Here is a 12755-nt window from a genome sequence, read left to right as displayed (position 1 = left end):
CAGACACACTCCCGCTTCTGCCCACCCCTCCCTCCCTCCCTCCCTCCCCTGGCCCTGTGCCCTCTCCCCCCTGCCCCCTCCCCTCCCCCCGACCTGCCCTCCTGCCCTTTTGCTTCCGGACTCTGCACGGGGGAAGCCCCTTCTGCTCCTGCGAGTCGGGCAGAAATCCACGTGCCGGCGCGTACCGTTCCAGATGACCATCGTGGTTCTCCGCAAAGTGCTGGCACACTTCTTTGTTATCCACAAACTCCCGGACTGTTGGGGACAGATCTGCCGGTGGGTCATCATTGTCCATAGTCACGAGACAGAAGGGTCGCTCCAGCAGCACCCCTTCGCAGCACCCTTTCACTTTGGGGGATATTATATCTTGGTGTCCGCAGACGAACTTGCTCAGGGCTATCTGTGAGAAGAGAGGTTCACAAGACTCAGTTGCGTCTCCGCAGCGGTATGCGTGCTGGGAAGCCCACATGGGTTCCTGGACAAGCAACGGATGACTGCTGGCCAGGGATCCCCACGAGGGCCCTCTGTGCCCTGCTGCCTGGTTCGAAGGTCAAAGAGGGGAGGGAGGAAAGAGGGACTCAGAAGATCGGCCACACGCAGATGTTTCCCAATCTGGTGTTTTAAAACGAACCCCACACAGCAGCAGGAGCCCCTGGTGACACAGGACCTGGAGGCCTCCCGCTATTACAGTGGGTCTCCAGATGACCAGGATCGGTTCTCCTGGAGAAAAGGGGCTGCTTTGGGGGTGGGGGTGGAGCCTGTGGCCTGAGTGCCCTGCTGAAGCCCCTCCCCAAAGCCCACCCTCCCCAGGCACCCTCCCCCCCAAAAAAATCTCCAGGTATTTCCCAACCCCTGGGCTGGCAACCCTACCTGGAGAAAAGGGGCTGCTTTCGGGGGGTGGGGCAGACTCTATGGCCTTAGTGCCCACTGAGCTACCTCCCCTTCTATCCTCACCCCCCCCCCAGGCTCCACCACCACATCTCCAGGAACTTCCCAACCCGGAGTTGGCAACTCAATGCAGTGCTGTCTCCTTCCATCCCGATGCTCGAGCTCTCTGGCTTTGGTTCCCCCTGAAGAGTGGCTTCTGTCTGCTTCCTCCTCTGGTCTTTGTGGTGCCATGCCTTCTAGGCAGGCATGGGGACATGGGGGGGTGGGGATAAAGACAATACTAGACTCCCCCCCCCTCAAATGCCATGTAGGAACTGCCGTGCCATATTCTCTCAATAATTTAGTGCAATTAGTAACACAGATTTAGAAAGAAACCAGATGGGGGAGGATGAAAAATCCATGAAGAAGGGTCTGAAATTTGTCAAGGTTTTTAATTTTCCACAAAAACAGCCCCCGGAGAGCCCAGTTTAGCCTCCGGCCTTCTTCTTCTTCTTCTTTCTTGGCCTCGGCGGGGGGGGAGGGAGGGAGGGCCAGGGATGCCCAGACCCCCACCCACACCCACACCCACACCCACACCCCCTGGCTGCTAGGGGGAAAGACAGCACCTCAGGAGCCAGCTAGAAATGCCTCATGGAGTCGTAAAGAACCAGGGGGGAGGGGCTTGCTCACTCTGGTCTGTAGACACACATGTAGACACACATGGTCTGATTTCCCCAAGTCCTAAAGCGCCCAACGTCTTCCTCCCCAGCCAAATTCCCTCCCAAGACTGAAGCTTGATGGGAAAGGAAAATGCTTCAAGCGGCGAAGCCCAGGAAGGGGGCGGGGCGGGGCAGGATTCCCTTCACTTGCTCACTCAGAACTTCTTTGCACGAGTGGCCTTACACATGGATTCTCCCTGCTTATTACTACATAATATTATTTCCTGCTTTCTCACATTTCAAAATGTTTCCTTGTGCCCACTCTGCAAATGAGAAATTTAAATGCCCATAAAACATGGACACTTTCTTCTATCTATCCAGAGTGACACCTCACCAATAGAGCAAGGTGGATAGCCATGTTAGTCCGCCTGTAGCAGGAGAAAAGAGCCAGAGTCCAGGAGCACCTTAAACACTAGCAAAGTTTGTGGCCGGGTGTATGAGCTCTCGTGAGTCGCTCCTCACTTCTTCAGATACAGCTAGAATGCGAGTCCATCTGTCCTGTTGTCCTAGCAGGCAAATGGCAATAGAAGGTGTGATTGGATTAGGTAGTAGGCATGGAAAAATAAGCATTGGTAATAAGACAGGAAACCTAGGGCTCAGTTCAGTCCAGGTGGATGCCTTGTCTTGAGCTTTGTTACCAGTTGCAATTCAGCTGTCTCCCTTTTTAATCTCCCTTTGAAATTCCCTTTTGAAACCACAACACTCAGAAACCAGTGGGGGAACAAATCTGACATAAAGAATCACAAGACCGAGAATCCTGTAGGAGAACCCTTCAGCCTTCAAGGACATTCAGTGGGTGACCTCAAAGTAGCTGTTTTATTGCAAAGAAACTTCAGGGACAGGCTGGAAAGGGAAACTGCTGAATTACAAGTTATTACAACACTCGGAACACCCCCCCCAGGACTTAATAGGGATATTGGTTTCTTATCTCACTACATATGCTAAATTCATTCCTAACGTCTCTATCCTCACCAAGATGGGCTATACATCTGTCCCACCGCGGGCTCCTCCGCGGCCTCACAGGCCACTGCAGCAGGACTGGCGCGGTCCGCACCGAGCTCCCCACGACCACCAGACGATGGATGGGCCAGGGGAGACAGTCCCAAAGACTCGTGCGTCTCCAAACCCCTCCCTCAACGGCCACGTCGGCTGAGCAGCAGAAGGATCTCGGGGGTGGGGGAGGAGATTGGGACGGAAGGAGCAGTCCGGCACGGACAAAGCTCCTCTACCTCAAGGGGGGCGGGCTCGGGCAAAAGACCGAGGGAGTTGGAGGGTCCCTGCCTTACCCCTTTCCCTCAGAATGGAGAAGACAACGGGCGTCCACAAAAGCTTCAGAAGCGGAAGTAGGCACTCCCTTGCATGCAAACTCCCAGCTAGGGATTTAAAGGAAGGCGGGGCAAAAGAAGGAAGCACTGGGTGATTGGAGAATGAGGTGATGGACGGCTGAATGAAGCTATGGGCTCTGACTGAACCAGGGGGCGTGGGTTCCCAAGGGAGGGGAAGAGAGATAAAAGAAAGAAAACGGAAAGTGCAGAGGAGGAGTGCAGAGCTGAGCGCCTGACGAAGCGAGAGAGAGAGAAAGTGCGAAGGCGATAACTCTGAGAGAGGTGTGGCGTGCGAAGTAACACCCAGCCTCTCACATCTGAGGCGCTTGTTTCCTTTCTAAAGTAGCTCCTCAACACATTGACTGGATTTAAAGGCTCCGGGGTCGACCCGGAGCACGACAACATCCTCTTTTCAAAAATGTATTTCTTATTTGGAATACTAGATTAGAATAGTGATTGTAATGTAATGCAATGAATATTAGAATGGTGTACTGGAATGCATTCTCTGGTCTGATAACAGAGGAGATACAACACTGCACTACAACTCACCCCACCTCAAAGAAAAGAATGCTATTAGTTACTTCCATGCTTGAGAGGAGGCAGATGGAGCATAACAACAGAGACTCAGTTAATTACTCGTAGCACTCTACAATTAAGAATGATATATTTACAGATCTACCTCCAATTTGGACATATTTATTTGCTTCCCTCCCTGAATTAAATCCAAACAATGGTGACCTGATAAACTTAGCTTGTTATTCCTGTTTGCATCTGTTAAAACATCTTCATTATTTTAATTTGATTTATATTATGTTGTATACTAATTTGCTGTTCAAACTCTGCCTTATATATATGGACTGGTATATTCCATTTCATTGTATCTGAGGAAGTGTGCGTGGCACATGAAAGCTCATACCTTGAATAAAACTTTGTTGGTCTTAAAGGTGCCACTGGACTCAAACTTTGTTCTAATTCATTCTTAATGTATTAATGCAGTTTTCTAAACATCAATATTAATTTTTATTTTTATTTTAATTATAAAGTGTGATTAAGGAAGTTTATGTGTATAGAATTGCAACCTTAGGATGTCTTTATATAATTACCTCAGGTCATAACAAAAAAAATATATTCAGGCAAGCAAAACAAACTCAGCCAAACAGCACAATACATAAAGTGCAAGCGCGCACACTCTCAGAGCACAAGAAAATTTTCACACCAGTACTTGAAGGAAAACCATAGACCAGGGGTGGCGAACAAGTTCGACAAAAAGAGCCAAAATTTTAAACTGTAAGAGTCAGAGAGCCACACCACGCAGTGGCTCGGGGCGGCGGGGGGGGAGGGAGAGAGGAGAGCCCTCCCCGCGCTTGGAAATCCTGCAGGGGACCATTGCCGGGGGAGAGGGGGGGTCTGCCCCGCCAGGTCGCCTCCGGAGCCCCTCTCTCCGCGCTCTGGGGGAGCCCTCTCGGCGGCCAGCCCCCCGCCCGCCCGCCGGCCAGGCCGACTCTGCCCTCCCCCTTCCCCCTCCTCCTACCCCCCCGCCTGCCGAGTTGCTGCCGCTCCGAGAAACTTGCCGCTCGGAAGGACCCCGCCGCGCTTCTTGCCGCCCCGAGCGAGGCCAGCGCGCCGCAGCCAAGGTAAGGCACCCGGCGGGAGCGCACCGCCCTGCGCCAAGGAAGCGCTCCTGGCGAGCCCTCACCTTCCCTCCGGCCGACGATCCCGGGGCGCGCCCAGCCCGGGCCGACCCTCCGCCGGCAGGGCCCTTCGCTCCCTCTCGCCGCCGCCGCCTCCTCCGGCGGCCGCAGCTCCTCGCTCGCCCCCGGCCAGCTTCTGGCTTCGCGCCGGGCGCAGCGCCTCCGGGCAGAGCGCGGCGTCCTCGGCCTCGGAGAGCCGCCCCGGCTCGCCTGTGGCCGAAAGACGCCCTCTCCCCGGAATGTGTCGCTTGGAAGCCGCCGAGGAAGCGCCGGGCAAAGAGCCGCATTCATTTTGGCCGGGAGCCGCATGCGGCTCGAGAGCCGCGTGTTCGCCACCCCTACCATAGACACACAGTATGCTAGGGAGTCTTAAGGAAAACCATAGACACACAGTATGCTAGGGAGTCTTAATTCTTTTCTGCGGCTTGACATAATCAAATGATTATAATCTCCAGGTGGATGGCTGCATCATGTTGCAGAAAGTTTCATCCCCCTGGGATAAAAAGCTCACATCAAACCATCACAAATTTATTGAGGTGCATACCTGAGGGAGTATGCCAGCAAATCAACATACCAAATGCATATGGCATACTTTACAAATGGACAAAAAGGTCACATGAAAAAAGAAAACCTCATATAGTAAGTGTACCTTTAGATTAGACCTGAGTTGAACAACTAAACTGAATAGCTTTAACAAAACTCAGCTGATTTTTAAAAGATTAGGTAAAAGCTCTCTCTCTCTATCTCTCTCTCTCTCTCTCTCTCTCTCTCTCTCTCTCTCTCTCTCTCTCTCTCTCTCATAAAGTCCAGAGGTAAGCCAAAGCAGCAAAACAAAGTAATTCTCTAAGAGAACCACATTTCAAAAAGGGTAATAATAAATGTCAGGCACAGTGATGGTTTGGTGTGATTCACTTTAAATGAATTGGTTGTACCTGATCAATGTAACTCTCCAGCGTGTCCCCGTGGCAGCGCTCCTCATGAATGTGAACAATCTCTCGACTAATATTGTGCAGGACAGAAAGCTCAGCTTTGGGGAATTTCTGGGCTGCCTGAACAAATTTCCTGTCAAGAAAATACTTAAAAATTAGTCTTTAAACACTGGTTCTTTATAGTATCTAAACTTTATTCTCATTAAGACATTCTACCCACTGACCTAGTAGAAAGGGAGCCAGATCCATCGCTGAAATGCTGCCTTGAATGAAATACTGGCTGGGTTTGGCGGCCTGGGGAGGGGAGGGGATTCCCTGGCCCCTACAGTGCCCCACCGTCCGTCCACCCTCCAGAGTGGCCACGTGATCCATCCAGGTGAGCCGATCTCTGTGGCCCGGAGGTCAGTTGTAATCCCAGGAGATCTCTCCAGCCACCCCCTGGAGGCCGGCAGCGGTAGGGAGGAGGCATTTCAAGGAACACTTAAAAAGAGGAGCAACATTTCTGACTTGGTCATCCTTTTCTGGCCCATGGCCAAAGTGATAAAGTGAGTGATAAAGAAGCCATCTGCGGGCGGCCTCAGGCTCCACTCCTGTGCCAGTCAGAACCCTAACCCTACACGGACCGAGACCCATAGGGAAGTCTACGGAAGGAAGGAAGGAAGGAAGGAAGGAAGGAAGGAAGGAAGGAAGGAAGGAAGGAAGGAAGGAAGGAAGGAAGGAAGGAAGGGCTTCCATACCCAATTTGACTTAAAGAGGAATTCAAGGCAGGGGGAGGTATTTTCAAGAGAAGTCAAAGAACTATCAACCAGGGCAGAGTGGTGTGCTTGTTGCTTGTTCCATGAGGAGCATCTCACCACAAGTAGCTGTAAACACTGGGAAAGCACCTCTTAATACCAAAAGAAATCTTTTTGTTGGGGGGGGGGGGGGGTAAATACCAAAAGAAATCTTTTTGTTGGGGGGGGGGAGGTTGTCTAAAATGGATTTCTACAACAAAAGTCCCTTTCCAACAAAAGTCCCCAGTAGTGTTTGGCCCTAAACCTAAATTCTGCTTCACCCGAGAGAGTGTCCCCATCAGAGTGGGGGAGGTTCTGGGTGGTGGCTGGACATCATCTCCTGGGATGACAACTGACCTCCAGGCGGCAGCGATCAGCCCCCCCTCTATGGCCTTATACACCTCACTGAGACTCCCCTCCCCAGACTCCCCCCCGAGCCCCAGCCCCCCAGGTCTCCACTTAGTTCTTAGCCCAGGGCGGGCAACCCACAACGGCCTCCTTGATTCACGCTTTTAAGTGAGCCAGGTGGGGGACTGGGGGGCGTCATTCCGGTCATTTCCATCCAGAGTTTTTTCTCCCCCTTGCCTTCTTAACCACACTGGTTTTTCCTCTCCTTGTTTTCCTTCTTTCCAGTTCAAACACCTACCCAGTGTTTCTGTGTCTATCAGAAGCAACAAACCTGGCGCTTATTTTTCACTCCTTGTCATCTGGACCTTGTGTCAGGTCATAAGCCCTGGACAACCCCACCCCCCTTTCTACAATAACATTAGTATGGATAAATAAGTTAGAAAACTGCACTCTGAGACATAAACAACACATAATGTACTCCACAGAATGTGATATAATTTAAGTACTTTCTGTGCAGTCTTCAACATAAAGAAAACCATTATTTCATATTTATACCCCTACAAATTACATTGGTGTACATTTAAAAGATTTCAAATTTCTCTGGGCAAAAAGGGGAAGGAGGCATTTTTGCTCAGAAGATATTTTTCACGGAGAAATCACAGCTCAATGGGATTTGTTCCTAAATAATGAAGAATAGGCTCACAAAATCATACTTAGCTGGGAGTAAAACCCACTGAGCACACAGGTATGTAAAGCACGCACAGAATAACACCACAAGTCTATTTAGAAAACATTTTAAGATACTTGTATGGGGGAGAGGGTGAAAAAAAGAAACCCATTATTTACACACAACGCAACAGAGGCAATCAATGTCACTTATCAATGATCTCTTTTGAACTGAAAAAACAACAATGAGGTTGCGGTCACACGCGCCAGAAAAAATAGGGGGGGGGGAAGCGAGGCTATTTCCTCCAGAGGAATTTGACCCGCGGCTGCACAATCACATCTCCCTTTGAAGCTGTGGGCGCAGTCCGTCAGCGCATGATAAGACACAACTTCAGGTCAGTCGTTTGTGTGTGTGTGTGTGCCGTTTCCCCCCCCCCATGCGCTTAACCGAGGGATTGACGAATCGCACCTCCACACCGTGGGCTCCCTATGGAGTTTGCGATGCTGTGCATACTGCGAAGGGTGTGTGTGTGGCCTGATCAGACAATCCCAACAGCATGAGAGCGCACTGGAGTGATCAGACAGAGGAAAGTCTGTCTGTGGCCGGTCGCAACCCCTTTACTACCAGAGTTTCCCTGGTGTCTTTTAACTCTGCTTCTGCCGCGGAGCAGAACAGGTTGCCGACGGCTGCGGGGCGCTTCCCAGATGTTGCTGTCTGATCGCGCCCTTTAAATCTGCCCGGCATTCACGCCTATGTTGGGTCTAATTGTGCGTGTGATCGCAGCCTGAGAATTGTCCCTTGGGTTTAAATGGGGCAATGGCAAAGACAAGCCTTCCATCTTCAGGTGCAGCAAGGGAAACCACTCAGAGCTCACCTGGGGTCTCTCTGGCCAGGGAGAGGGAAGTGCTTTATGATTTTAGTAAGCCAACAAGGAAGAGGTCCTGACTGGACTAGCCTGACCTTGTCAGATCTTGGAAGCTCAGCAGGGTCGGCCCCGGTTAGTATTTGGATGGGAGACCAGCCAGGAAGTCCAGGGTTCCCATGCAGAGGCAGGCAAGGGCAAACCCACCTCTGGACGTCTTTTGCCGTGAAAACCCCACGAGGGGTCACCGTAAGTCGGCTGTGAGGTGATGGGGCCCCCTTTCCAACAGCGACAGGGAACAGAGTGATGTGCACAGCAGGTTTGTTGGAAGGGGCCAGAATGAAACGCCTGGCACCTCCCATGGGGATCCATAGCAGGCCTCTTCTGTCGGGCACCTGCTCTGACTCTTAACTTTCCCCCTCAAGAGCGGGGATGGATTGGAGGCTTGTTATTTTATTTTTGGCTTTAAACTGAAAACGTTTTCAACTGTTATTGTAAGCAGGATATTGTTTAATTATTATTTTAACTATGATTGCAAGCCAACTATGATTGTAAGCTGCTGTGAACCCCAAGGAAAGGTGGGATAGACATGTTTTAATAAATAAATGAACAAACGCTCTGTGGCCTAAATGATCTTGCGAATGGGCTTTTTGTTCACTGATTCCACTTCTCAGACTCTGGTCCTGAGACTCTATCTCTCTCAATGTACATGTGGCTTCAGGTGACCCGGTAGGGTAGAGAAACGGCGGACAAAAGAGACATGATGCCAGTCACCTGGCAAAGTCTCCTCCCCTGCTGGAAGGGTCACCTTTGTACCACCTCTGCTGCTTTTGGAATCCAAACCCAAAGTTCTCTTCCATTTCCAAGAACACAGGTTTGACTATGTAAATAGCTAATAATTTTTAAAGCTTCCAAAGGCTTTTAAAGTTGAAGGCTTACAAAGTTTGAAGGTGTTTGGATCCAAACTTCTTCAGGAGCAAACAGTTATGCTTCTCCACCAGAATGTATTGCTTCATTTGTTTTTTGACAGCTGGTGCCTGTTATAAATAAGAACGGTTAGAAAGGGGTCATGATCTTAAACTGAAATAGAAAAAAAGCAAGATAAACTTCTGACAATACCTCAGAAATGGGACGCGATCCAGCCAAAATTAAATTACCTTTAAGTATAGTTGATTCCAAAAGGAGGGAAGCTTAACACTGTCCCACTAAGGGATCTGGAGTAACAGGAATGGTTGACCTTGACTGGAGTGTGGCTGTATGCCGCCGCTGTGTGGCACAGGGTACACAGGAAAGTGTTGCATGGATATAACCTTGTCACAGCAGAATGTCGGAAAGACTTTCTCCCAATATAGCGCACTGCTGTTCTCAAGAAAGTCAGGTGTCCCGGCACAAGCCACCTAAACTGTCATTCAAGTACAGGAACACACACGGACACACTGTTGGAAGCTCCAGGTGCAAAATGCCCCCTGTCTCAGACCTCCAGACTGAGTGGCAAGTGAGACTAGATAGCTAGACAGGAACACTGACCTTTCTTCCTGTCTCTACTCTTCCGCCACTGTCCTCTTTGATAGGCAGACTGTGACCTCGGGGACCCATTTCCCCTTTCCTGCTTCTCTCTCACTCTGAATGAAGACCTGGGCACACCAAGAGTCCTCTCTTGGCACCACCATGAGGCAGACGGGCCTCTCGCCATCCGCCTCCACCCTTTAGCTAGGAAGTTAGTAATCTGTCACCAGGGCTATTTTTGGGCAGGAACGCACAGGAACGGAGTCCCGGCTGGCTCCCAAGCTGGCCACACCCAGCAGGAACTCATTAGCATAATAGGCCACACCCAGCAGCAGAAACTCATTAGGATTGGCTGCATTATGGGTGTGTGGCCTAACATGCAAAGGAGTCCCTGCTACAAAAAAAGGGCCCTGGGTTTTGACAACAAACAAGGCCAACAGAATAACAAGCAAAAGGTGGGTGTGGCTGGATGACCACACTTCTGGTAACATGGGGGTGCGTCCTAATGTGCCAATGAGCTGTGCTGTCAGGAGTGTGGCTGGATATGCTAATGAGTTCCTGCTGTTGGGTGTGGCCTATTATGCTAATGAGTTCCTGCTGGGCTTTTTCTACAATAAGAGCCCTGTCTATCACTCTCTGCACTTTCCTATCCAAAGTGCATTTCTCAAATAAAGAGAGAAGCATTTCTCTTCTAAACTGGCAGTGTGGCTCTGTGAAGCTTTGTAAACTGAATAACCTGGTAAAGTGACGTTCCTGCTTTTGTAGCTCTATTTACGTACTCTGCTAACTAATGGTGACCGGACCTGTCATGATCTGGGCTGTGCAAGCAAAGGCCTAGCGGGCCCATGGAGCCTGAGTCGCAGTGGGAGGAGGCCAGGCGGCCTACAACTCCCAGAGGCCCCTGAGAGGTTCCGGTGCCAATTTTAGCCAATCACAGAGAAAGGGGACTTATAACAAAAGAGCTGGCGCAGACGGAGAGCTGGTTCTTTCCTCCGAGAGAGCGGGGCCAGAGGGAGGGGCTGCGGCAGGGAAGAGACCCTCACTCGCCCCGAGAGGAAGGGCGAGCAGCAGACTCAGGGGGCCCCACTGGGACCGTGGACTTGGGACCGTGAGCCTAGCCGCGTCAGGGGCATTCGGTCTCTTTCCTCTTCACCCACTTATGGCTATCGTTCTTGCACCTTGCGTGTTTCCTGTATTTGACTGACTTCCTGTAAAGACAAACCCTTTCCTTGTTGATTTCTCTGCCCAGGTCCTCACGCCTATTATTCGGCCAAACAAGGGAGGTCTGAAGGTCTTGGGAGGGTGCTCTGGGCCTACTCAAGAGAAGAAGAAGAAGAAGAAGAAGAAGAAGAAGAAGAAGAAGAAGAAGAAGAAGAAGAAGAAGAAGAAGAAGAAGAAGAAGAAGAAGAAGAAGAAGTTGAAATGCTCAACTCTACCTTGGAAATAGCACTGGCTTTGGTTCAATTTTTCTCATTGATGTTGCCAAAGGACAGCCCTATCCTTGGCATTATGGGTGAAAATGACTCAGGCTGAATCTGCATGTTCATTTTTAAAGCAGTCTTGGGGTCTGGTCACACGGACGTTTACTGCAGGATTCGCTGCTGATCCCTCGCGCATTAAAGGTTCCTGTCTATATAGGCAAACCCGCCTCCCGCACCGAAGCGGGCTGAGTCCCGCGGTTTCTGCTCTTTTATCCGCGTTTTCTGAACACCCGTTGGAACTGGTGTTTTCCTGATATCTCGCGCTTTGCATCTGCGGTTTTGGTATGTGGACAGCAATCCGCCGTGACTGCGCTACTTTCCCCCCCACTTTTGTGTGTGTGTGTGTGTGTTTCCAGTTTAAGTTATGCGAATGTGCAAACAGGCACTAGCTTTTCCCACCGAGGCCGCCGTCTGCGCCCAGCTGTCAAACGAGCAAAAAAACCTGCGGAGCACAGGCAGAGCCGGGAACTTTGTTCGGGAGCGAGCGAGTTTGAAGCCGCTCCCGAATGTGTGCGCAGGCCGGCCGGCCGGCTAGCCAGCCAGAGCCGCTCTCGCTCGCTCTCCCTCGTTCTACCCACACCGCCTCCCCACCCGGGCCGATCCCTTCTCTGCACGGCGGCTGCGGCTGCGCACACACACACCTGCTCCCTCGCCTGCTGCTTCTCCCTCGCTTATCAGTGCAAGGCGCCGCGGGAGAGAGAAGGAGGCGGGCCAGGAAGGGAAGCCGCTGCCGCCGGGCAGGGGACGAAGCCCGGGCAGTGCCTCTCGCCCAAAGGGGAGCAAAAAGTTAGGTGACTCGGAGGGTTCGCACCTCCTCAAACTCTCGCCCACTCCGAGGAGGGTCTGGCACTCCCGGCTCCTGTGCTTGGGTTGGTGTTTGCCGCCCGCGGGTAGGAGAAAGGATGGCGAAGGTCTTTTTATTAGTTTGTGTATGTACGCCCAAGCGCATGGGAAGAGAAGCACTTGCACAATTTAAAAAAAAACAAAAAAACCCAGCCTGTGTGAACAGTACTTCGCGCGAGGGAAGCGGAAGACAGAGGGACCGTCTGACCACCTCCAAGCGAAAAAAAATGTAGTGGATATAAGAATTGTGGGATAACTAGCGCGGTAAGAGGTCCGTGTGACTGCGGCCTCGATGCCGTCTTTCTTTATAAGGGTGTGCTGCTTGTTTCAAAGTGGTACGGAAAAAATCTGCTATTTTTTCCCTGCTGGCTGGCCGGGAATGTTGTTGTTCTCCCCCCTCTTCTCTAGTGTTTGCCGGCACCCATTAGAGCTTTACACAAGGCAATAAATTACTTAAGGCAACAAGCCAACAAGCCATAAACTTCTCTTTACATTCAAAGAGAAGGATTTTCTCAGCTTTCAGTTTTGCCCAGCTTTTGGTTCAAAAAAGAAAGCAAAAATAGCCAAAAAACGGTAAAGACTGGGTGTTTACTTTGCAGAATGTATGTATGTATGTAGAAGGGATCTTTCTCTAATTTTCAGGCAATATAAAAATCACAAAACAAGAGAAAACCATTCACTGGCCCCGGCCACACGGGCTGGAAAATGCGGGGGGGGGGGGGCAGGGGTGTTTGCCCCGGGCCA

The 12755-nt window shown here is 51.0% G+C and overlaps 1 protein-coding gene across 1 annotated transcript in view; it reads right to left on the bottom strand.

The window, feature by feature from the left end:
• Window positions 1-12755, bottom strand: part of LOC107114919 (serum albumin-like) — a 31521-nt gene that overhangs the window by 12692 nt on the left and 6074 nt on the right. The window contains exons 6-8 of the mRNA XM_015416526.1: window positions 9121-9218; window positions 5535-5664; window positions 186-400 (exon numbers count right to left, since the gene is read on the bottom strand). Coding sequence (XP_015272012.1) covers window positions 186-400; window positions 5535-5664; window positions 9121-9218 — 443 coding nt within the window. The remainder of the gene's footprint in view (window positions 1-185; window positions 401-5534; window positions 5665-9120; window positions 9219-12755) is intronic.

This window comes from Gekko japonicus, unplaced genomic scaffold, assembly GCF_001447785.1.
Source record: "Gekko japonicus isolate JY-2015 unplaced genomic scaffold, Gekko_japonicus_V1.1 scaffold2699, whole genome shotgun sequence".
In the NCBI taxonomy this organism is placed as follows: domain Eukaryota; kingdom Metazoa; phylum Chordata; class Lepidosauria; order Squamata; family Gekkonidae; genus Gekko; species Gekko japonicus.
Note: the sequence above shows the minus strand (reverse complement) of the source record. Positions and strands in the feature narration are given on the sequence as shown.